Source organism: Hippocampus guttulatus, chromosome 6 (assembly GCF_054856545.1).
Source record: "Hippocampus guttulatus isolate MCC_2025c chromosome 6, RoL_Hgut_1.0, whole genome shotgun sequence".
Taxonomy (NCBI): domain Eukaryota; kingdom Metazoa; phylum Chordata; class Actinopteri; order Syngnathiformes; family Syngnathidae; genus Hippocampus; species Hippocampus guttulatus.
In genome coordinates, this window is record NC_141266.1 from 7,140,616 (window position 1) to 7,165,266 (window position 24,651).

General features: G+C 41.6%; 1 protein-coding gene across 3 annotated transcripts in view; it reads left to right on the forward strand.

Moving 5' to 3' along the window:
• The window catches only part of dop1a (DOP1 leucine zipper like protein A), a 29,314-nt gene extending 8,999 nt beyond the window's left edge, over positions 1-20,315 (forward strand). For 2 of the 3 annotated variants that reach the window (XM_086113279.1, XM_086113280.1), the window contains exons 9-38: positions 407-521; positions 604-724; positions 818-937; positions 1,456-1,573; positions 2,370-2,399; positions 3,284-3,541; positions 4,935-5,463; positions 5,753-6,036; positions 6,114-6,266; positions 6,348-6,448; positions 6,532-6,797; positions 6,938-9,062; positions 10,404-10,515; positions 10,700-10,882; positions 11,861-11,986; positions 13,207-13,341; positions 13,452-13,507; positions 13,620-13,724; positions 13,951-14,017; positions 14,403-14,547; positions 14,794-14,873; positions 16,461-16,570; positions 16,816-16,965; positions 17,400-17,461; positions 17,870-18,022; positions 18,117-18,253; positions 18,346-18,401; positions 18,721-18,885; positions 19,180-19,309; positions 19,739-20,315. In XM_086113279.1, the coding sequence (XP_085969405.1) occupies positions 407-521; positions 604-724; positions 818-937; positions 1,456-1,573; positions 2,370-2,399; positions 3,284-3,541; positions 4,935-5,463; positions 5,753-6,036; positions 6,114-6,266; positions 6,348-6,448; positions 6,532-6,797; positions 6,938-9,062; positions 10,404-10,515; positions 10,700-10,882; positions 11,861-11,986; positions 13,207-13,341; positions 13,452-13,507; positions 13,620-13,724; positions 13,951-14,017; positions 14,403-14,547; positions 14,794-14,873; positions 16,461-16,570; positions 16,816-16,965; positions 17,400-17,461; positions 17,870-18,022; positions 18,117-18,253; positions 18,346-18,401; positions 18,721-18,885; positions 19,180-19,309; positions 19,739-20,047 (6,501 nt within the window). In that variant the 3' untranslated portion in view covers positions 20,048-20,315. The remainder of the gene's footprint in view (positions 1-406; positions 522-603; positions 725-817; positions 938-1,455; positions 1,574-2,369; positions 2,400-3,283; positions 3,542-4,934; positions 5,464-5,752; positions 6,037-6,113; positions 6,267-6,347; positions 6,449-6,531; positions 6,798-6,937; positions 9,063-10,403; positions 10,516-10,699; positions 10,883-11,860; positions 11,987-13,206; positions 13,342-13,451; positions 13,508-13,619; positions 13,725-13,950; positions 14,018-14,402; positions 14,548-14,793; positions 14,874-16,460; positions 16,571-16,815; positions 16,966-17,399; positions 17,462-17,869; positions 18,023-18,116; positions 18,254-18,345; positions 18,402-18,720; positions 18,886-19,179; positions 19,310-19,738) is intronic. The other variant, XM_086113281.1, reaches the window with a different exon arrangement.
• Positions 20,316-24,651: the final 4,336 nt, after the last annotated feature.

Below are 24,651 nucleotides of genomic sequence, written 5' to 3' on the forward strand. Positions count from 1 at the left end.
TCTGCTCCTTTTCCGACACTCACTGTCTTTTAACTCTGTCCCGCCATGTGCTCCTCTGTGGCGCTCCAGTGCTTAGAACACATATAGCACAGAGAAATCAGACGGCAAATCTAGTTTTAGAAAGTATTTTCATTTTTTGTCATTTGCCCCTGTGCCATCTGTTCAGAGGTAGTTATTGGAACTCCATCCATTGGGAGAGGGTCGGCACTACAGGGACTCTCTTCGCAGGCTTCAGCTCATTATGTGGCAGACGGAGCGTGAAAACAAATAAAAGCAAAAATGAGAGAAGGGGGTGGAAGATGTAATAGTGGAATTTGTTTTGCAAAAATTTAAAACAATGATATCGAGTAGTATTTCTGGATTTGACAAATATGTCTGTTCTCTGTTCCATTGTGTGTCTTTTTAGGCAATGGTGGGTATATTACAGGGCAAAGCGCAAGGCGGAGAAGAGGAAAGCATTCTCATGCATGACCTCAAGCCATTTCGCATCCTCATCAGCCTGCTTGACAAACCAGAGCTTGGTAACAATATGTCGATACCTACAGGACAATTAGTGCTTGCCCCCGGTTGTCCAGCTCCTGCCTTGTATGGTTCTCTCTTCAGGTCCAGCTATCTTAGAGGATGTTCTTATCGAAGTGTTTCGTATGCTGCACACACAGTGCAAAACAGAGCTGGATCTCCAAAACCAAAGTTCCTTCAGTAAGGACCACACGCACCTGAGCAGGTTAGGCCAATCAACCACCTGGTCTTTTGACATGCGTTATAATATTGTGAATTGATTGTTAATGCAAGTGTTGATCCTCAAATTTCTTTGTAGCAAACTTCGGGAGAACAAGAAGACGGCAGAACTGATTAAAACAGCCAATCTTCTGTTCAACTCTTTCGAGCCATCCTACATGTGGGACTATATTGCTCGCTGGTTTGAGGAGTGCTGCAGGTTTGTATTTGGAAATAAGCGTTTAATATACATCATTGTATTTGTTCTGTCAAGAGGCATTAGTATCAAAGTTACATGAATGATTTACCAGTTCATTTATCCATGACTTATGTTCTGATGCCAAATATGATTCATTCATTTTCCTCACTTTTGAGTCAGTGCAGTTAGGGTACTGTGTTGTAACCCAATATATTCAATTTTATATCCAATTAAATATGAAATGAGCCTTTTGCAGCAATCCATGTCATCGATCATTTTGAGACGTTCTGGGTATATTGATGGGGCTTTGAAAATGAAAAGTCAAATTTAGTAAGGTAGGACTAATTTTGGAACGTTTGTGTAAAAGTTGATTAGTTGGGATATGACAACCTTTAATCGTCCCACAATGGGTGAATTTGCATCAAAATTGCAAATATGCATTGATGACAATTCTACAAATTCCTTGAAAAAAGAAATCACTTTGCATGCAGTTTGTTTCTTCATCAACTGACAGACACATCATATAACTTCTTTTGTAGGACAACACTCAATGTGCAGACAAGTATTCCAAGGCATGCTGGAGGATTAGATACCCCAGAGCTCTCCTTAATGGAGTTCTGTCAGCTAGTTGATTTCCTGTTGGATGTCGTTTCCTTGGTAAGTATTTTGTGTTATGTTCTTTGTTTGTCTTTTGGTCTTTCCTACACCATCATCCATAAATCTCGACTTCATTTTATTTTTGATGTAGCTTCCATTATTTTCAGCTAAAGTCTATGATGAAATGTGTCTTTCATTTTTTATGTTCTGTATTTAACTCATGTTTTTGGTGCAGTTGCCCAATTTTGTGTAATTATTGTTTCTGTATTGTTACCTCTAAGTTTCATTTCGCTTAATGTACAGTTGTTCTTTCTCACTTTGTTTTCATATTTCACCGTGTGTCTTGGTCCTGCTCCTTTCCATGCATTGCCATTATGTTTTTTTCCTGCCTCTGCTTGGGGTCCCCATATATTTCTCGTCATCTTCCCCACCTTCATTCACGTCCTTTACTGTTTTGTGCTTAGTTCCTTACCCTGAACAGACAAGTCTTGATCCTGGGATGTTATTGATTTGTAACATCCTTGCCTCCACCCTTGTTTCTTAGGTGTGCAACACTCCCACACAAGCACAAACATACTTGTCTATTTCCTTGCAAAAAAAAAAAAAAAATTAAATCTATGTATAGCAGATGTGTAAACGAATGCACAGTTTAGAAATCTGCCCATCTGTACTGTATTTCCAATCTAAACTGTTTGGAAATCTTGGTTTATTCCCCTGTTTCGTGTGTGTGTGCGTGCGTGCGTGCGTGCGCGTGTGTGTGTGTTTGGACTCTGGCAAGAGAGGAATGTGATGAGTGTTGTGGCCTATGCTCCGCTTGCTCCTGTCTGTTCAAACTATTTGCTCTTTGTCCCTGAAGCCTACTAGAAGCATGAGGGTAATCTGCCAGGTAAAGTACTGCTCTTTCCTGCTTTTTCCACCTCATCCTGCTTCACTGAGGCTATGATAGCATTGCTACAACATCCCACCAACAACCATCAGGCCTCTATTTCTACCAATCATTGAGTGATCTTTTCTTAATAATGGACTGACCACTGTACGCTTAACTCCCAAATTAATCTGGAAAAGAATAACAATAATGTCTCGCAATTAAAACTCAGCCTTAAAGTTTGGTGTGGATCGTGTGACAATGAAATCTTTGCCCAGTGTGTCTGGGCTGTATTAATTGCATGCGGTTTTATGCCAATGTCTTGCTCACATATTATTTGAAGAAATATGAATACCAGTTGTGTTTTTGTTTATTCCGATGTTTATTTCATTGTTCTTTTGTCCTCTTTTTCCAAATGTAGCAGCATTTTGCCTTTTATACCTAATATACAGTACTTTGTATACTTTAGTTACTGTACTGTAACCTCAGGTATGACATAAAGAAGCAAATCCATGTTGCAAGTTAGAAAGTTGCAGGGGAAAAAAAACTTTATGGAAGTTTAACAGAATGAATTAATTAAAATTAAAAATAATAAGTACAAGTGGGTATGATGAACCAAAACTAGGAAAAAAATATTCGTACTATTGTTGTTCCTTCATCGTTTTAATTCACCATAAAGACTCCCAACACTCTGGGTCTTTTTTTCTTCTTCTGGAGTGATAACAAAGCTGTATTGCAATGTGTCATTACAGAGTGGACATAATATTGTCAGACTATTGAATCATCTCCAAGTCTCTTTGAGTCCATAATGAGAGGAGACAAGGCTACCGGTCTAAATTTTGAATCGTGACATGGTTTTTATGTAATAAAGACAACATTATTACATCTATTGTCACCTATCCTAGGAGACTTACATCGAGATCCAGACAGAGCATCTTCCTCAGCTGTTGCTGCGCATGGTGGCTGCACTAACCTGTCACCTGCAGACGTTGGGGCTTGGAGAACTCACTCACTGTCTGCGTCTCTGCTCCAAGATCCTGAGCAAAGTGCAACCACCATTGGTGTCCCCTTTGGCTCTGGCCACTAGCCCCCAGGGGCAGGGCCTGTCCAGCTGCTGTGGAGATTCTTCGGACTCCACAAAGGATGTAAAAAGTGATAATAAAGTGAGTATAGTAAAACCATTGATAGATTGTCAACATAAATGAATTTGGTACATGACAAATTTGATAGAAAACTTTGACTTTTCTTTCCCAGTCAATATTTTCATACTCTCCTACAAAATGAATGAGTTTCCATTAATAAAGTAAAATAAAAAGTAGAAATAGTTCATAAGAATCCAACCACAAGTGAGTATAATAATCATGAACTTTTTTCTTGTGTACTGTCGTCATGGCTAGACAATAACGGCTGAAAGTGGAAAGAAACTAGAGCAGCCTGCTTCCTCAGATTCTTCGTCTGAAGACTCATTAGAGGAGACTGTTTTCTCTGTTGTTAATGATCTGATAGAAAACGTTCTGAGTTTAGTAGGTGAGGAGTCCCTTGATGTGCCAATTCTGCTAATTATAGTTCAAGTACCTTGAACCCTCCACCAAAAGAAAAGATGGAAAATTTGTCAGTTCAGATCAGTTCAAGCTGACCGTTTCAAGCTTTGATGATTTGCTTTTGATTAGGTGGTCCCACCAATGGCCATCTTGTGTTCCCTTGACGCGAAACATTTGAGTACTCGTTGGCTGTCCTGGTCCTCCTGGTTTCTACCCAACATTCTGATTCTCTGTGTGCAAGTTCACTGTGGCATGATGTAAGGAATCAGTCAATCTGTCCCATGTTCAGAGATGGACAGGGCTACACGGACTAAGCTGTGCCCATAAGGAGTAGAGCGAAAGATGATATTTCACTAACAGCTGAGCCTGGCTCCCCTGTACTCTCTTTGGAAGTAGAGAAGAATGAAATAGCCTGTAGCTATCTCCAACAGAGTGGAAAACATGCCAAATACTTTTAACAGACCCCTGCCCCCAACCTGAGGAGCATATGGATAATATGCTACCCTACATGCCACCTGAGTCCAGGCTCCAAAATGTGCCTGCTGCCTTGATCAAGTTGAATCCCAGGATACTTTCATGCACCCAATGAGTGGAAAGAAAAACAGAAATGTTACAACTTGTTGCACTGTTCGTTGTGTACACGTCAACATGAATCCCTCTTGTCCGATCAGCAGCTGTGGACAGCTGCAAAACGATGGAGCGCTTGTTCTTTGTTCATATAACGATGGAGCACTTGTCCTTTGTTTATCTATCTATCTATCTATCTATCTATCTATCTATCTATCTATCTATCTATCTATCTATCTATATTTTAGTAACAAGCATTTCTTCATCAAGAGGAATGATGTGTTGAATACCTTTAAAAAAAAATCAATTAGCTTGAACTTACTGCTAATTTATTGTGTGAATTTCTTTCCTGTGTGTTGGTAGCTCTATTAGAAAACCGTAAACATGAGGGATTGAAGGGATTATTAAAGTGTTGGGGGTTTTTTCTCTTCTCATTGTCTTTCCGCAGACTCCCCCTGTGACTCTGGGAACACATGAAGATGGGGAGGTGTTCAAAGATGTAGAATCTCATCCAAATTGCTCGTCAGAAAGCTTCTTCACAGAATTTATCCAGTACCATGACAGTGTCCCTGATAACGAACAACTGCCTCACACTCACCCAATAAATAAAACAGGCCTTCGTTCCTCAGGTTTATCACAAACTAAACCTGTGGACAAACCAGTCATGCAATGCTGCTTGGAACACTTCCAACAATTTCTTTCTCGGCTTATTACCTTGCACATAACTACGGAACAAGTGGACAAAGACGAGAAGGACAGAGGCCTGTTGGTTCAGACAACAAGCCTTGCAGTAGAGGGTACCCCACATTGTAGGCATGTAGATCTTACCGAGTCATGCTTGGACTCTGTGGTGGTGCAGAAAGAGTGTGTTGCTGCTTTTACTGCGGCCTGCCAGCTGTTCTTGGAGTGTTCCAGTTTTCCAGTGTACATTGCAGAGGGGAATCAGAAGGCTTCACCCACACAAGAGCAAGAACTAAGTAAGTCTCATCAAAAGTCTTTGCACCAATGTAATCAAAGGGTGTAACTTTGCACTCGTTATGTCAGGCTTGCTTTGTAAAAGTACATGAGCTCCCACACTTGATATCTCTTCTTGTCTAAGGTCTTAAAGTGTCATGAGATCCATCCATCCATCCATTTTCTGATCCGCTTATCCTTACAAGGGTCGTGGGGGTTGCTGGAGCCTATCCCAGCTGGAAACGACAGTCCAACTTGTGCAAACCACATAGTGTAAATATGTAGTATATTCAAGTATTTGCTTTTTTTCAGACAGCGAACAGGGGTGTCTGCCAGTGTGGCTGCAGACACTGATGGATGCCACGTGCTTGGCTAGCGACTTTAGTCTGCAAGGTGTGGCCATTTCTCTGCTAATGGACCTTGTGGGACTCACCCAGTCCGTGGCCATGGTAACAGCCGAGAGTGTGGCATCCAGCGGCAGCTCTGAGTCTGCCCAGCCAATGAGTCCCAGCCAAGGTCGCGTGGCCGTTGTCATCAGGCCCCCACTCACACAGGGAATTCTACTGCACGTTGCAAACAAGACGGATTTCTTCAAGGTAGTAATAAAAGTGGAATACCCGTTTGCCGTTTCCCCCCCCCGAATCTTCTCACTCTTTAATCTGCTGGTGCATAGAATGTGGCTCTGATTCTGTGGGATCAGTTGAGTGAAGGAACACCTCAGCACCATCAACGTAGTGTGGAGCTTTTCTATCAGCTCCACAACCTTGTACCTTCTTCCAGCATCTGTGAAGATGTGATCAGCCAGCAGCTCATGCACCGGGACAAGGTTAGTGCGGTAAAAATCAGTTGCGTCTCAGCCAAACACCGTGTCCCTATGAAGTGCGTGTTCAAGTATATTTTATTGCAGAGAATTCGGCTCGAAGCCCATGTGAAGTTTTCTGTGCTGTGGCATTTGACACGAGATTTAAACGTGACCAAATCTTCTCCTTTCAATCGCACATTTGACAGGTTGGTTCAAATGCATTTGCTTTGCAGTGTTTTTGATATTGCTCTAAATTATCGGGTTTTCCATCTTTTATTTTGCCCGACAGATCTCTTTTTATCATGCTAGACAGCCTGAGTTATTGGGATCCTTGTACGAGTTCAGTTGGCCGGGCTTGGCTTAATCAGGTCCTTCAGCGACATGACATTGCTCGGGTACTAGAGCCCCTCCTTCTTCTTCTACTGCACCCAAAGACCCATAGAGTTTCCATTCAAAAAGTACAAGCACAGCGCCACTGGGTCCATGTCTTTCCGGGCCTGCCTGAACAAGAGCCATCGGAACCTATAGACGCCATAGACGCTGGCTTCTCCGAAGGTGAGTAGCCTTATTTACCTTTTGTACATATTATAATTGATATGAAATATTAATAGATGTGACAAATTATCCACAATTTCTTTCCTTTCCGTTGCCTTGTTACAGTCATGTTTTACTCTGTTTTTTATTTCTGTCATTAGACCTCAGTCATATGCAAATGGACAGGATGGCACAGAGAGATTTGCCAGGTCTTGAAGTCGGTGACATGGAGCCATTTTGTCTCACTGTTAACCCTCTGAGTGACAGTCTATCAATCCTGAGTCTGAGCAGTGAGAATTTACAACTAACTGGTGGATTTCAACCTGCTGATCAGCAGAAGGAGCCCCATTTCTCTGAATCGACTGGTTCTCATTCCTCTCCAGTGGAAAGTCAAAGTTTTGATGAGCCAGATGTTGTGAACAGCACGTCCAATGGTTACGACCAGCAGCCTGCTTCCTCAGATTCGTCATCTGAAGACTCATTAGAGGAGACTGTTTTCTCTGTTGTTAATGATCTGATAGAAAACGTTCTGAGTTTAGTAGGTGAGGAGTCCCTAGATGTGCCAATTCAGTCTGAAGACTGGCCCCAGTCAGATTCAGAGAGTACTTCCTCAGAAACGTCCACTGGTCCTCATCTTGACTCTGGACCTCCTCACAGCTCCAACCACCAGACGCTGCCAGAGATGCTGGCTGAAGGGACACTGGAATTCCTTGGTGTCCCTCCAACTGATGTGGCTGCAGAAGAGCAGCGCAGAGAGGGCATCATCCGTCACAGTTCCTCACCTTCCATTGTCACATTACCTGAGAACTCAGATCCTGCCATTTCAGAACAGAATCTCCAGGTGGACAACAGTCAAACACGCAAACGTAGCCATAGCAGCACTCAGCTCAGCCTTAAAGGCAAAATCATGGAGAAACTGGCCGACAAATCCACAGGGGCTAAGCCTAAGACAAAAAAGTCCAAAAGGAAAGAGGAGGAGAGACAGAGAAAGGCAGCGAGCCAGGCTGAAAAAACACAAACACCCAGCATATTTTTTGGGGATAGCCTAGATCTGGAGAACTGGTATAGCTGTGGAGAAGGTGAGGTATCAGAGATTGAAAGTGACACTGGCTCACCCAGTGCATGCTCAGGTGGGAATGTTGGAGGTGTTTGTGTCGCAGGGCGCAGATCATCTTCCGCCCCACCTCGCTTCAACATCCATCCTCTCTACCAGCATGTTCTACTATATCTCCAGTTGTACGACTCATCCAGGGCCCTGCATGCACTTTCGGCAGTAGCGGCCATGCTGAGGTCTGCTCCCTCAGGGTTTGTGAGTGCTATCTCCACTACCAGCATCAACAACACCTACACCCCCCAACTATCCTTGCTTCAAAACCTCCTAGCTCGTCACAGGATCTCTGTCATGGGCAAAGACTTCTACTGCCCCATTCCACAAGACTCCCACTCCCACTCATTCCGCAGTGCCATGTATCTGGAAATCATCATATCACTCTGTCTATACTTCCTAAGAAGCTTCTACTCTGCCCATGTGACAGCAGGCCCTCAGGACTTGGCCGGGAACCGTGCCATGCAGCTGACCAGTATAGAGGTCTTAACTCTTCTTTTCAGTGAGCTGGCCAAAGTCACAGGGGGCTCAGCAAAGGGATTTGCGAGTTTCATCTATGATGTCCTGTCTAAATGTAAAGTTCAGAAGGTTGTTCTCCATTGCTTGCTCTCCTCTATATTCAGTGCTCAAAAATGGCATGACCAACGGGTGGCCGATGTAAACATGTCCACTGTGGAGGAAGGTCTGTCAGAGGACAGTATCATCAACTTGTCCGAGGACCAGGTGGACAGTTGTAGTGCAGTCCAATCCCAATTACTGAGACTGCTTCAGAGCCTAGTTGTACTTGAGCACAGAGTTCTGGTGCCAGTCGAAGAAGGAGGAGAACCTGCGGCAGGAGCGGCGGGTGGTGTAGGAGCAGGGGGCAGCACAGGAAATGGGTTTGAGATGTTAGGTGGAGATGTGGAGCATGTCAACCCTCAGCAGCCAATGACATCGCTACAGTACCTTCATGGACAGCCGATCACAGCACAGGGCATGTTTTTGTGCGCTGTGATCAGGGCACTGCATCAACACCACGCATGTAAAATGCACCCGCAGTGGATTGGACTCATCACAGCCACACTGCCATACATGCGGAGGATTCTAAGAAGGGTGGTTGCATCAGTCACTCTGCAGCTTTGCAGAAACTTGGACAATCTGCTTCACCAGTACCGCTATGAAACTGGAATTACTGACATCAGGTATTAAGGCCCCATTGCACCACCGAGGTTGAATTTTAAAACAATATTAAATCATGAGTTGAGTTCTGTTGCAACAAAACTTTAAAGCTAGTTTAAAATAAACCAAGTGTAAATTTAAGTCTGTTGCACCAGTACATTAAACTCCACTTTAAACTGACAGTTGGGGTTTAATTTTAGCAATGGCTGCAGTTTTTTTTTTTTTTAGAATGATGGAAATAAAAAATAATGACGTTTCTTGAAGAAAATTGACAAACAGGCTCAGTCCTTTGGAATTTAATTAATGATGAAGAGCAGTTTTTGGTGATACAGTATATGTATGTTCATTCAACCGTTTTGAAGCTGAACAGGAAGACTGGTTCAACAGTCATACATGGCAGTGACAGAAATGCAATTGTAACACCAATGCTCCAATTGCGACTTTTGTTTTTAGGTTTTTCCAACAAGCTTGAGCTGAGTGACGTCCCTTTTCTCTTTCACTCTGGTTGATCGATGATACCTGCAAAACCATGTCTTTCTTTATTCACCGTTTTCTTGTCTGTCTTCTATTTACTCCATTATTTCGGTACGCTAGTTGTTGTAAAAGGAATATAAGTTTCAGCTTCTCTGACGAGCTTCTATAACGAACGACACTCACCCATCACGGCTCTCAAAATATGATGGCGACAAATAAAACTGTTTGCGAGTGTCTGGCAAACGTCTTTGCAACCTCGAAAAAACTTGACGCAATAACAACATTCGCTATTTGCTCACAATCGCGCAAAAAAAATCTCTGCTGTTCAGTGAGATAGGGGCTATAATGTTTAACGTGAAGAAAAAGCACCCGTTGACACAGGGGGCTTGACAGTGGTGCAGCAAACATTTAATTGCGTAATTATTTTAATTCAATCATGCCAATAAATCTGATTGGATTCACTTTAAATTCAGTTAAATTGATTTTTACTTAACTGAAATTAATTTGAAATGGTGCAACATTATTTTTAATTATACTAACCTTCATACTCTTACAACTAATTTTAAATGTGATTTTCCTAATCTCTGATTAGAGCTCATTTTAGAATAAATCTTAGACTGGAACACTTCCTATGGATAGCGCAGTAAACATGTTGAGAGAGTTCCTACTGATTCACATTTAAGAAACATTACAACTATTCCAGTTTACAGTATTGAACAAAAATGTAATTTAAAATTGCCATCATGTAATTCATATTTTTAACACTAGATGGCACTTTAGGCTTGGAATTAATAAAATATACAATCTGCAACACAGGGTGGAAGTACCATATCTGGTAACTAAATTGGGTCCCATACACAAATAATCTTTTTTTTTTTTTTTTTTTGTAGACCGCAGTGGATGGCTCTCTGCATTCCTCCTGACCTATTACTGACTGTATTGGAAGGGATCACTGCAATCATCCACTACTGCCTGCTTGATCCCACTTCCCAGTACCACCAGGTGAGGGTTCTGTAGACCACTCAATGAAATTCCCAGAAACCCAACAGCCTTCTTGCTGAACTAATGCTGAGTACAGGATTATAATCTTCTTGATTTCTCTGTATGATGAATATTAACATACTGTTGACAGCATTGTTTGTTAATGTTTACAACATTGCTGATACTCTTTCTGATGACCTCTCAGTTGCATGTGAGTGTTGACCAGAAGTACCTGGCTGAGGCTCGCTCAGGCATCCTGTCCATTCTCCACACTATCATGTCTTCTGTCACACTACTGTGGAGTGTCCTCCATCATGCTGACAGCTCTGAGAAACCGGCTGCTGCTTCTGCTGCTTCCACTTCCAACATCAATTTGGGCTCCACTAAGGTACATAAAAGGACAATACTGTGTTTGTGACTACCAGCTGTGGACAAAGTTTACAGCATTTCAGCGGGATAATATCCAAGGTGTCTGGGAACTCAGGGGCATTCAAATTCTAATTTGTCAATGCAGTTATGAAGATTTTACGTGTTAGTAATGCATTACAGCGGTCTTAAATTTGAAGTGAAGTAGCAGAAGCGTTACCTTTTGGGTGGTCTGATCTGGAGTATAATATCTCCAAAAACTGACTCGTAACTGTGCACATCTGAATAATATTCTAAATTTTCCCCCTTTAAACTCTTGGGTTTATTAGTTTTTAATTTAAAAATGCATTTTATTCTCGGAAAAGGAATTTGTTTTTTGTCTTTTTTTTTTTTTTTGCCCATTATGCACACCCTATTAGTCTCGTCCACAAAAAAAGTTTCTTTTGAAAGTAGATCTTGGCTCAAAAAAGCTTGGACATCCCTAGACTAGAAGGAATATGGTGTCAGGACATGGTTGGGCGATTGTGTTTAAGAAAATCCCTGTCAGTGATGAGGATCTGACAACTTTTTAATAGTGCTCCTGGGGGCTGCATTGGACCATGCACTCCCTAATCAGATGAATGGCAAAAATGCCATTTTAAATACTGTATGAACAAAATATATGCACATGTGCAATATAGCAATGTAGTTGGGCAGCACGCGGCTTACCGGGCGCCAGTTGTCCATCACTGCTCTAAGTTAAGAAATGTATTGTTTTTTTCGGGGTGGGGAGGTGGATACCTCAAACTTCATTACAGTTCTTTCTCATCTAGGCAAGCTCATCAAATAGATAGTATCTTACTTTGCAGTTTCCACCAAATTTACAGCATTTCCAAACGTTTGATTATGTAATGCCACAATTATACAGAAATACTCTCTGTTGATGCTAATATTGCTGACAAGATTTGTTTTGAAGTTCATAGATACCAGCATACATTCCTCACTTGCTTCCCATCTGCAGAAAATTCGGCAGCAAATCCTTGAGCTGCTCGGCCCGATCTCCATGAATCACGGTGCTCACTTCATGGCAGCCATTGCCTATGTTTGGAATGAAAGGAAACAGATCAAGACTCCAGTCAGAAATAAGGTGAGTGATGACGATAAAAGTCTTTTCCCCCACTACATTGAATACTAATATACTGAGCAATATTTATGAATTAAGGGTTTGATTCAGTGACAGGTAGAATGTCTTAGCTGAGAATTACATTACATAGTAAAAGTCTTGTGCAAGCTTTTCAAGGTCAAATATAAAAAGATAAAAATGAAAATATCTCAAATCCCAATGTGCGAGAAAAAAGTGGACGTTTTTGAAATCGGCGTCAAAAATACGTTAAGGGGCACAAAAAGCCATCTGATGAAACATTTCTGTTGATGAAAGTAATTTTGGTTAAAGAGCTTCTACTTACTGGTGTTGAGCTAATGTTTTCTCATCCTAAATTGTTGACAGTAAGTCTCAAATGCGTTCCTTTGCGTGCAGAAACAGACTGTTTCAGCTTCGTAGATCGTGCAAGTGTGCTTGTTTAGCGTGTTTTGGAATTTGGCAGGTGACTCTGCGCCATGCTGGGCATTTCGGTGTACTCCGGACATTTATTTTGACATGCCCCCCGGCAGACCTGACAATTTGGTGGCTGAAAGTACACTTTATGCCTGCTGGATTCACATCTCAGTATTGGTGCAAGGAATTTAACTCATTCAGTACCAGCCAATTCTGGACCAAGTCTGAAAAGACGTTTTAAAACGTCTTTGGGAGTGAATGAGTTTATGTGATTGAAGTGCAGGCAAACAGATTTTGAGCTCTGGAAATGTGTGGTAGATGTCATAAATATTCATTCGAACCTCCTGAATTATTGCACATCAATTAATTCATTTTTATGGTTAGCATCTTTATTATATTTTTTAAATCACCACCCTGGCCGTGGCACAGCTGTGGGTGGCATCGAGGTAGTTGAAGCCACTTTATACTACAGCAAACAAGCCATTATAAGTTAACAAAAATATAGATTTCGGACATGAGCAAAAAAAAATCAAAGAGTGTTGTTTAGCAATATTAACCCTTTGAGGGACAGCGGTTACCACAGTGGACAGCTTATCATGTTATCCGGTTACAGGGTGCATGAAAGCGTTAAATGTCCAATACTGCAGAATACTCCTATCACAAAAGCTATTTGTTATGGTCTCCAGGAAATGTGTTATTAGAAAGTTTGCATTTAGGCTACTAAAATGTAACTATAAAGTGCTTAGAATGTCTCTTTTTACTGTAGGCGTCACAGTCCTATAAGCTCTGCTTTGGTTCCGTTTGACTTTCAGGTGATTCCTGTAGCCAGTGATGAACAGCTACTGCTGGTTGAGCTGGTTCGCTCGGTGAGTGCCATGCGCACTGAAACAGTCATGCACACAGTCAAAGAGGTTCTGAAGCAGCCACCAGCCATTGCAAAAGACAAGGTTTGTGTTTTTAGACTTTGTTGCAATTATTTCAGAGTTAAACTTTGCTGGAATGTATGATGCAATTTTTCTCAACATGGTCATTCACGATATTGCTTGGGACCTTTTAGAAACACCTGTCTTTGGAGGTCTGCATGCTACAGTTCTTCTATGCGTATGTCCAGAGGTGAGTTTGTTCCATATCAACATCAGTATATAGTGTATTTACAAAATACTGTCCATCAGTTGTAAATCTGCTGCCTTGCCAACTCAAACAGCATGCTTTCTCTTGGTCACAGGATCCCCGTATCTACTTTAGTTGATAGCTGGCCTTCTCTGCTGGCTCTGCTGAAGGACTCTGTGCAGTTAGGCTTGCCTGCCCCAGGACAGTTTTTGATACTTGGGTCGGTGTTTCTATCGTCACACTCGCTTCCTTACTTTTCTTTGTTGTTACATTCCCCCTAAAAATGTTGGCTCATGATAATTTACATCAGTTCATTTTGTAAGACTTAGTTATATACAGTATGTCAGTGTTTGTATGAACGAATTAGGCCGTTGAGATTTAACCTTGGTTCACTGTTTTAGATTTGACATGATAAGATATGCCAGTGTTTGTTTTTTATTCTCCAGTGTTCTCAATGAGTTCATTTTGAAGAACCCTAATCTGGAAAGTAAGAAGGACCAGCGAGAGCTCCAGGTTAGAACTTTGGTTCCCTACATTTTGCTTTATTTCTTTTAATGTTATTTTAACATATCGTTGCTGCCGGGCAGAATCCTCGTGTCTTGAAAACCTTCCCTTTTCAGGAAATCAATAAAATGGCATGTTTGTGGAACTATTAACATTGAATCGTCAAAGAGAACAACTCCTCTTCAGCAATTTAAATTGGTCAATTTTTAAGAGTGACAGACCCACGTGGGGCGTGACCAATAGTATCGATTGGTGAAAAAATATCAAAGTGACCAAATCTGGACAGAAGAGGTTTCAGCCCAACTGATGATAACTTTCTTGATTTAATCATTTTTCATGTGCTGTTTTTTGTTTGTTTGTTTGTCTGTTTGTTTATGATTTTGATGGTGTTCAGGATGTGACACATAAAGTAGTCGAGGCCATTGGAACAATCGCAGGTTCCTCTCTGGAGCAAACGACATGGCTAAGGAGAAACCTGGAAGTGAAGGCCTCTCCTCAGATAGTTGTGAATGGAACGAACCTTGAAGCAGATGTTGAAGGTTGGCCTCTTATACTTACAGGATGAAGCAGTCAGCCATTGTTCTTATAACATTTGGAGTGTTCTGTAGTGTGTAATCTAGTTCAAGCAACTTGCAAATAGCCTGGAAAAAAAAGACTAGTTGTAAAGGACCTCAATGTCCATGCAAAATACTGATTTGCTCAGGTGAAGCTTTGAATAAATTACAATTTCTTCCTGGACATGTGCTCGTTAGCACCAGCTAATATTTTATGTCTGTGTTTTCTAGATTTAATGCTCACAGTTATGGAGGCCTCCAGCTTTACCCCATCTGTCTACAGCGTTCATGCCCTCACGCTGCTGGCAGAGGTAAAGTGCGCGCATGTGTGTGTGTGTGTGTGTGTGTGTGTGTGTGTGTGTGTGTGTGTGTGTGTGTGTGTGTGTGTGTGTGTGTGTGTGTGTGTGTGTGTGTGTGTGTGTGTGTGTGTGTGTGTGTGTGCGTGCGTGCGCGCGCGTGCGTGTGCGCGTGTGCGTGCGTGCGTGTGTGTGTGTATGTGATTCACCTCAATCCTCGTGACGCCACTGTTGTTGACCATCAACATTTAGTGATCTTTCTCTGCAGTGGTCTCAGGCTTTTTTTCTCTCTCTCTCTAGCTGCACTTTGATCTGGTAAATCCAGGAGTAATTTAATTCACCGCATTATACAATATTTTGTCGTATTTAATGCAGTGGTTCTCAAACTTTCTTACAGCAAGCAAGTGCTCTTGAAAAAGCACTCCCAGTATCACCACTCATGGCCAACACTAAAATATAGTGGCATTGTTCATTTCATGAAAACCAAGACATGGGAGAAAAATAAAACACAAACAGTAATCACAAGACAGTATTCCAAAATAAATACATATGCCATTAACCCAGATAGACAAGCTCAACTAAACCAAAAAGGAAAAATATTACATTTTAGTTCAATACGTAAAGTAAAGCGACATGATGGTTGACTAGTTTAGCATGTCCATCTCACAGTGCAGAGGTCGCGTGTTCAAATCCGGCCTTCCTGTGAGTTTGCAAGCTCTCCCCGTGGCTGCATGGGTTTTCTCTGGGTACTCTGGTTTCCTCCCACATTTCAGAATCGTGCATGTCAGGTTTATTGAATGCCGGTATTCTAAATTGTCCCTCTGTGTAATTGTGAGTGCAAATGGTTGTTTGTCTATGTGTGCCCTACGATTGGCTGGCAACCAGTTCAGTGTGCACACTGTCTGCTGCCGGAAGACAGCGGATTAGAAAATGGATGGTTGAATGGAGGTAATGAAGTAATTTCATTTGGGTTTTAGGCCAGTGCCCCTTCCATGCTCAATTGAGAGATGTGTACATTAAAATAAAAGCAGTGCATACTTAATGAATGTTTGATTTTGACTTTATAAAGGCAGTGTGGGCAGCTTCAGTCACTGTGGAGGCCCACGGGCCATACTTTACCGAACAAATATCAGACATCCTTACAGTTGATAAACGGCTTCTACCCTATTTTCATTTTGCCCCATTTATTGTAAGAAACCAATGTCTTCCCATGCTGACACTGGAGAGGTGGGGCACATCAATAATTGTTAAGAGGTCTATAAATCGAACCTCTTTGGTGCTCTGAAGCGAGCCTGACAAATGACAAACCTCTTCCTTCAGGCTATACAAGCGAGTCAATGCAGCAGGTTCAGCTTTCTCGTCCCGGTGTTTTCCACTGCTGTTTCTACTTAAGTTAATGTATTCTTTGCACTTCACAATGTCGCCATAATGCTGCAGTGCAATTTGTCATAGTGTTGGCTGCCACTGCAATGTTGACAGTCTCTGCACTGATTTGAATCAGCTGAAGGTGGTCGATCAAATCATATTGAGAAAGATTGTCCCTCAGTGCTACGGTGTTCCCAATATATACGCAGTGTAAGACTGACAGGAATTCATCGGCAGGTGCTGGCCCACTTGTTGGACATGGTGTTCTACAGTGATGAGAAGGAGCGGGTAATACCAATGCTGGTCAATATCATGCACTATGTAGTTCCCTACTTGCGCAACCACAGGTAAGTACAAGCCTATTTGTTTGGTTCTGATTTTTGAGGACTTGGAACTGATTTCGTGAAAAGTGCCAACATCATTTCAAATTCCGGTAACTGATTTTGCAAAATGTGAAACTGTTATACATCATGAATATTTGGTGTTTCGCTGAATAAAAACACAGTAGAGAAAAAAAAAATCAATGCCAAAGCAAATGATAATGTCTGCATGATATGTATATAAAAGTGAATTGTATTGCTCCTCCTATTAGCACTCACAATGCTCCCAGCTACCGGGCCTGCATCCAGCTGTTGAGCAGTCTAAGTGGGTACCAGTACACACGCCGGGCCTGGAAAAAGGAAGCCTTTGACCTCTTTATGGACCACACTTTCTTCCAGATGGACTCATCCTGTGTCAGCCAGTGAGTAAGATAATCAGCCAACTAGAACCGAGATGATAAGTTTTTTTCTTCTAGGTTTGTTTTTCTGCCTCAGTTTGAGGCCAGCATGTATCACAAACAAACAAAAAATGAAGACGGGAGTCTGAAAGAGAATTAACAGTTTTTATATACCGGTACTCTTGTAATTCACATTCACCTGGTTCATTTTTTTCAATAAAATGTTCAGTTTTGATATTTCAAAAGCTTGCAGTTTTGCTACTTTGGCTCTTAAACAGTTTAATGATAATGGCTATTTGGTCCACGTCCAGTATTCAAAAAGTAACATGGACCAGAGACTTAAGTGAAGTGAAATACAAAGTGTGATTTAATCAATGGCAAAAGAGAGGCACATTTGTTGATTTGTTAGTCAATCTTATCTTTGTGACTATGTGTCTTAAATGTCTTTTTTTTTTCAGCTGGAGGGCAATCATTGACCATTTGATGACTCATGACAAGACCACATTCAGAGATCTTATGAGTATGCTTTGTTTTGTTATTTGTCATGATCATTATAGGAAATGCACTGATCATTTCTAATTTCCTAACTGGCATTCACACACCCTTGGATGTTTTCCATTAGTTAGTTCCATTAGACACCATAAACAAAACGTGCACGAGTATATACAGTAACTGTTGCCATTTTGATCTGCAAACTTTGCAGACTGGAACCGTCCACTCTGTTTTTGTGTCGGCTAGATTTATCGATAAGTTACAAAAATATGTATCCGTTTCATCATGCTTGTTCCTGAAAAGATTTTAAGACAATGATAGGAACGGGTTTTTGGCCAAACCCTTTTGTGTTGGTTAATAAATGAAGGAGAACTTTTAATCATTGACTTTATGATTTTAAATGGAATACCGCGTCCGTCTCTGCGTCCTCCTCCAGCCCGTGTGGCTGTAGCCCAGAGCAGCTCCTTGAGCCTGTTCACTAACAGAGATGCTGAGCTGGAACAGAGGGCCATGTTGCTCAAGCGCCTGGCCTTTACAATCTACAGTAGTGAAGTGGACCAATACCAAAAATACCTCCCCGACATACAAGGTAATGGAGAGCTCTCGTAAGGCAACTACCGATTGTGTCAGCTGTTCACTTGTGTACTGTTTTAAGATGCATATTTCACGATGCGTTCTCTCAGAGCGCCTGGTGGAGAGCCTGCGTCTTCCTCAGGTGCCCATCCTCCATGCTCAGGTGTTCCTCTTCTTCAGGGTGCTGTTGCTGCGCATGTCGCCTCAGCACCTCACCTCATTATGGCCCACTATGATCACCGAACTGGTGAGCTCTCAATGCTGTCTCAAAAGATTGGGTTTTTCGATGTCATTGTTGTCTATTGTCCATTTTCTAACCTCGAAATCGGTCTCTTTTAGGTGCAGGTGTTTCTGTTGATGGAACAAGAACTGACAGCAGATGAGGACATATCAAGGTACATTTTTGAGACTTACACTGTCAGGTAAACTCTGAGTTCATGAACTTGATTTGTTTCGAGGCTCTGTTGACCAGTCAAAGCAATTTTATGATTCAAATTGAATGGGAATAGATTTTAGTTTAGTCCAGCCCTAGAACCACGTTACCTTTGCCATTGGCTGATGCAGACGCTCGACCTGAAGCTTTGTTTGTGAGCCGAAGCAGTACTGTTAGTTATCCAAAAATGTGTAAACAGATTTGTTCGTGAACGGAGGTCCCACTGTAACAACATACCTTTGCTAACCATAATGACAAATCCTGTCTCTGGCCCTCCCCAGGACATCTGGGCCATCTGTGGCCGGTTTGGAAACCACCTATTCTGGAGGGAATGGCTTTTCAACGTCCTACAACAGCCAACGCTGGCTCAATCTCTATCTGTCAGCTTGCAAGCTGCTGGACTTGGCCTTGGCCCTGCCACCTGAAAGCCTTCCTCAGTTCCAAATGTCAGTACTTTGTTGGTCTATTCTCTCATTACTTTTAAAGACTTTGAGTGGAGAAAAAAAATCACAACCGGCCTTCATTATGGAATTGACCAGATGTCCTTAAATTTATTTTAAATGGAAGAAGTGAATTATATTGAAATAGAAAATTAAATAATGAACAGGTTATTACATGGCCAGTTTGAAACGGCACATTTATTAAAAACACTTAATGGCAACAGCGCTACTGGTCATTTAAGGCACCATTCTGCTTCAACAATCAGTGTTTCAGTCTGTTGTTGTCTTTCTTGATCCCAGGTACCGATGGGCCTTCATCCCTGAAGCCTCAGACGATTCTGGAATGGAGGTGAGGCGGCAAGGGACTCACCAGCGAGAGTTTAAACCCTACGTGGTCCGACTAGCCAAGCTGCTGAGGAAACGAGCTAAGGTAAAGCACCAATTTTTACACATTTTATTGAATGAGTGTCATGTGAAATTCGTTTCTTTGTTATTCAGCAATTGTCCAAAGTCCACCGCTGCAGGAACACATTTTCATCTTAAGTATTACCGATGCCCGAAATCTGCATTTCAGTACTAGTACAGTATTTTGTTTCCAGCATAACATAACTATATATAATTACATATTATAATTAATTCTGACCATTTTTGTGGAACAATGTGGCAAGCAGAACATTTCAATTGTTGATACAGGATTTTATTTATTTATTTTTTTAACTCGCCATTTTAAAGTGGACTGCGGTTGAGAAAATGATCATCTGTTGTCGAGCATGAGTATTCTGCCACTCTCAGGAAACATGTTTAATATTGCTAGAGTTCTACGCTGCACTCAGTGCTCTTGTGGATGTCTCCTCCACAGAAAAATCCAGAAGATGACTGCTCCACTCGAACCCTTTCCTGGGAGCCAGGTCACCTGATGCTCACCCTCTATATAATCCGCAGCATGGAGCAGCTGCTTCCTTTCTTCAACCTGCTCAGTCAGGTGTTTAACAGCAAAGCCAGCAGCCGCTTAGGTCCTGCTTGCGCCCATAACCGTGCAGCTGGATTGTACTTTTGTCAAAAGGAGGGCCACAAACTGGAGAGCCAGAAAGTGTTCTGGAGTCGCGCTCGACAAAACATTGAAGAAATGGTCGAAAAGGACTTTCTGGAAGGTCTAATCAAGACGTGAAAACACAGGGGATTTACACATTCTGATCAGCACTTGGAAAAACCTCAACTTGAATGGCAACACAGGAATACAATTGAGGGAAAATAATTTGTAATTTTTTGTTGGTATTTATTATTATTTTACATTTCAAAAGCTATTTGATTTTAATTATTTGTACAAAGAGAGAAGCCTTGATGGCTGATTTTTAATATTTCATGTTAGTCCTTTGGGACCAAGAAAAGCTGTGCCATTCCATATCGACATGAGTTAATAAAGACTTCTAACAGGACCGGCTCACATTCGACTCTGCTGTTCATAGCTAATGCTTGGCTGACTTGCAGCCTTTTAATGGCAATGGAAATCAGCAGTAAGTGGATTTAAACCTTAATTTGCCCTCTAAATCAGGGATGCCCAACCATTTATGACCCAAGATTTATTTTTAAGCAACCAACCTCCCATGAGCGAGATTATTATTTTTTTTTTTTGGGGGTGAACTAAAAATTTCAGAGCTGCTGGCTCAGCGCGGCAACTTATTTGAAGGAATTACAATTTGAGAAATGTACAAAAGTGACCAACTAATACAAAATCTATCATAGTGATATTTTCTCGCTCGCTCCGCCTAAACCTCCCACGCTTGATTTTGGAGCACCGCGATCTCCTTTATGCAGTAATTCTGGTAAAGGCATTGTGATATCGATACACGTCAGGCTTATATCAGCTTTGCAGATCAAGCATGTTTTAGATTAATCGTACTTCATAAAGTAATATCCATTTTCAATACCGTTTATCGTGAAGAGGGATTTGCTGGAGCCTATCCCAGCTGACCTTGGGCAAAAGGTGGAACAACCTCTGAACTCGTCGCCAGTCAGTCACAGTGGACATGTAGAGACAAACAACCATACACACACACATTCACACCGTGCTGTCCGCACACAATTCCACAGTGTGTGCACCACTACACCATCAGCGACTACAGTGATATCAAAGTTTGCTTTCAACAGGACATCTTGGATAGAATCCTGCTGAATTACCTTATCATTAAGTACATGTACCCAATTAAAATAAATCCAACACAAAAGTGGAAGCAAAAGGTCTGCCGTTGCAAAAATGCTGAGTGAGTTGTCGCTCGATTTCAGTGACTGTATACAAGATCAAGGACAACAATTCGAAATACCTCTCAGCTTGATGCAGTATCGTTCTACACCAGTGAACACAACACTACTTAACTGACAATGTAAAACTGCACATACGTTTCTGTGCTTCAGCATGTAACTATCTGATTTTTTTAATTTTTTTTGCTAGAATCCATAAAGCCTGCTAAAGTGGTGTGTTTTTGATGTTTTGTTTTGTTTTGGTTTTTTCCCCAATATTACTGTTAGAAACCACCACACACGGATTTACAGTATTTAACATTTTTTTATTTGTATAGATGACACACGTAGTGGAAGTGTTGATTGAAACTAAACCCAAAATGCAAGTGTGTATGTGACACCATCAATGAATCATGGGGTATAAATGAACTCTCGTGAATTTAGTATACTCCCACCATCACACCATATGTACTAACACTGACTTCTACTTGTGCCCATAACCGTGCAGCTGGATTGGTAGTCACTGTCGCTGATGGTGTAGTGGTACCCTCGCCTGACTTGCGTATGGGCAGCATGTGATCAGTTCATGTGATCAGTGACGATGTGGGTTTGAATGGTTGTTTCTTTTCTATATGTGCGCTGCGACTGACTGGCGACCAATTTAGGGTGTATTCTGCATGAAGTCAGTTGAGATGGCCTCCAGCACCCCTGTGCGACACTGTTCATGATACGCGGTGGTGAAAATGGATACTAGTGGATGGTACTTAGAATTGAAGGACATGAGTGATTTATCCAGCCAGATGCACCAGTGGCCTTTGAGGCAACTTCGCATATTGACGGCCACATAGCATAATTGCCCTGGTCCTTATTTGGCCAGGATATGTGCATAACTTCACACTCCTTCGACTGCTACATCATCCTGCCTTTCTTCCTGTGTCCTTGGCCAATCACAACACTTATAAGAATACAAAAACACCAATCTGCCTTGCCTTAAGTCATCTTGTTGGCTTGGGCAGTTTGATGCCACGAACAGAATTGCAGAAAACATGAGACAGGGGGCTCGGCTGTCCACAAGTGCAGCATTAGCTCTTTTGATTCGTTTTCATCTGCTAAGAGTTCATGTTTCATACATTTTCCAGACACTAAACATAATTTAGTCAATTAAAACGAATATGAACTATGTATTTAAACCACCTTTTTTTTTCCAGCAAGTAGCTAATAAAGACTAGAGAACACTGCTGATGTTTCTTAAAGGGATAATCCGGCCCGAACGGCTATTTTTCATTCTTTTTTTTTTTTAATCAGGAAAATTACATTACTGTACTTTGCATTTGGAATTTCCTCATTTAGAGAAATCAGTAAATACGTAACTACTCTCAAAACGCCCCTTTTTAGTCAGCCCCCCCCCCCCCCCCCCATCCCATGTCATGGTGGGGGTCAGTGGAGGAACCAGACAAAATTTGTCCATTCAATATCATTGTACATAATGTCCGAAAATGGCAATCCATCTGCACCAAAATGTACGTGGGCAGACATACTTGTACTCATTTCAACCTCTAAAAATATCATAATTTAACTCTTCATGGCTCCTTTATGAACGAATGACAAACGCAGCTTCCATGCGGTTTCTCATATGCCATTCTTGCTATTTTGGTAAGTGCCCAACATGCACGGCGCTACACTGCGGCTAGGGGGTGCTATAGTCCTGCCAGAAAATGTCTAGCCCCCGTTCAACTCCCTCAACTTTCTTTGTTTATTTATTCATCCATCCATCTTTTTAAGTTTTATAACATTACGTTCTAAAACGTTACAAAGTTCACATGCTGCCTTTCTGTTCCAATCCAATTCCTGTTCCCGTGTTTGTGCTGCAACTGTTAGTGTGTTTGTGAGGGCAGGGAGGGTGAGTCTTTCAGTCACTTATGCATTTGGTTTAGTTAGTACACTTTCGAACGTGATTTTAAATTTGTAGGAGGCACTACTGAGACATTTGTTTAAATTGCTCATAAAATAAAATAATTATTTTGTCAGGCTTCATGTGTGTGCTAAGTTATTTGGGGGGGGGGGGGGGGCGAACAGCGCATTCATTGCCAACCACGGCAACAACGTTTCACGAAAACTGACAAACTTCATGTTTGAAGGCCTAACCACTCGAGTAAACATGTACTAGTTCTGCTTAACACGCGAAGAGAAGAACATCAAAGAATAAAATGTATTTCCTGTAGCCAGTAAGTGGTGCACCCACCATGATGAAAAATATGTTTGTAAATGTTGTCAGGCCTGGACGATCATCAAATGTGTGAAATTTTGAGAAGATAGGATTGTCTCGCGGTGGCCCGGTGGTCGACTGGTTTGTGCGTCGGCCTCACAGTGCAGAGTGTGGAGTTTGCATGTTCTCCCCATGCCTGTGTGGGTTTTCTCCTGGTACTCTGGTTTTCTACCACATTCCAAAAACATGTATGGCAGGTTAATAGAAGACTCTAAATTGTCCCTTAGGTGTGAGCGTGGATGGTTGTTCGTCTGTGTGTGCCCTGCGATTGGCTGGCAATCGATTCAGGGTGTCCCCCACCCACTGCCCGGATAGGCTCCAGCATCCCCCGTGACCCTTGTGAGGATAAAGCGTATTGGAAAATGGATGGATGGATTTAGCAACACTAAAGTTTTGTTAGACTCCATAGGCAGGCAGCCCACCTCAGCTAACGCCACTGCAGCTCTCAAGATTAATTTTAGTGTTCGGCCCCTGATACAGCCAAAGGTATCTCTGTGAGAATATCTTCTTACCAGCCTGTGATAATTTCACACTCACACTGCTAACCTTGACAGTATCATTGTGGACGTGATAATGGCTTTTCCTAATACGTAGGAGCTGACATTTAATGTCAATAAAATCACCTTTATATTTTCACAAGATGAATTAGACATGAGTAGAGATGTGACTAATCTTCATCACTTGTCGTTTTCAGACACTTGGTGACAACAGAATGTGCCAGAAGAAGCCAGGAAACAATATTACAATGGTTGCCTTCTCTCAATGACGTTAACAGGCTCAAGTGAAAATATACCTGACTATGCCCATAAAAAATGGGCATCATTAAGATGTGCTGAATGTTGCAATAAAAATGCATTAAATCACTGCTGAGTTTTTCCAGGAGGTGCATTTTAGTGCTGACGTCATTTTTACAATGACCTGTTATACATGTGGCGGTTGTTCAAGTATCCCTTTAAGGGTGTGAAAGGAACTCTGGTTATGGTTAAACAAGAAGAATGAATTTGGTTAATGTGGTCACATTTGGGAGAGTAAAACAATTTTGGTTATGTTTGCATCTATTTGCAAGAAAAAAAACAAAACAATGTCCAAGTCATGGCACGTTCTGCCGAAGTCACTTTTATTTATTAAACAATTAATTTCTTTTTCTTTTCGCTCACTTGTTCACACATCTGGTTGAGTGTTTTGTTCCCATGTCAATAAAAAATGTGTTTTCTAACAATTGTGTTTTGAAATATGATTTAGGCAATTATGCCATGTGGCCGACGATG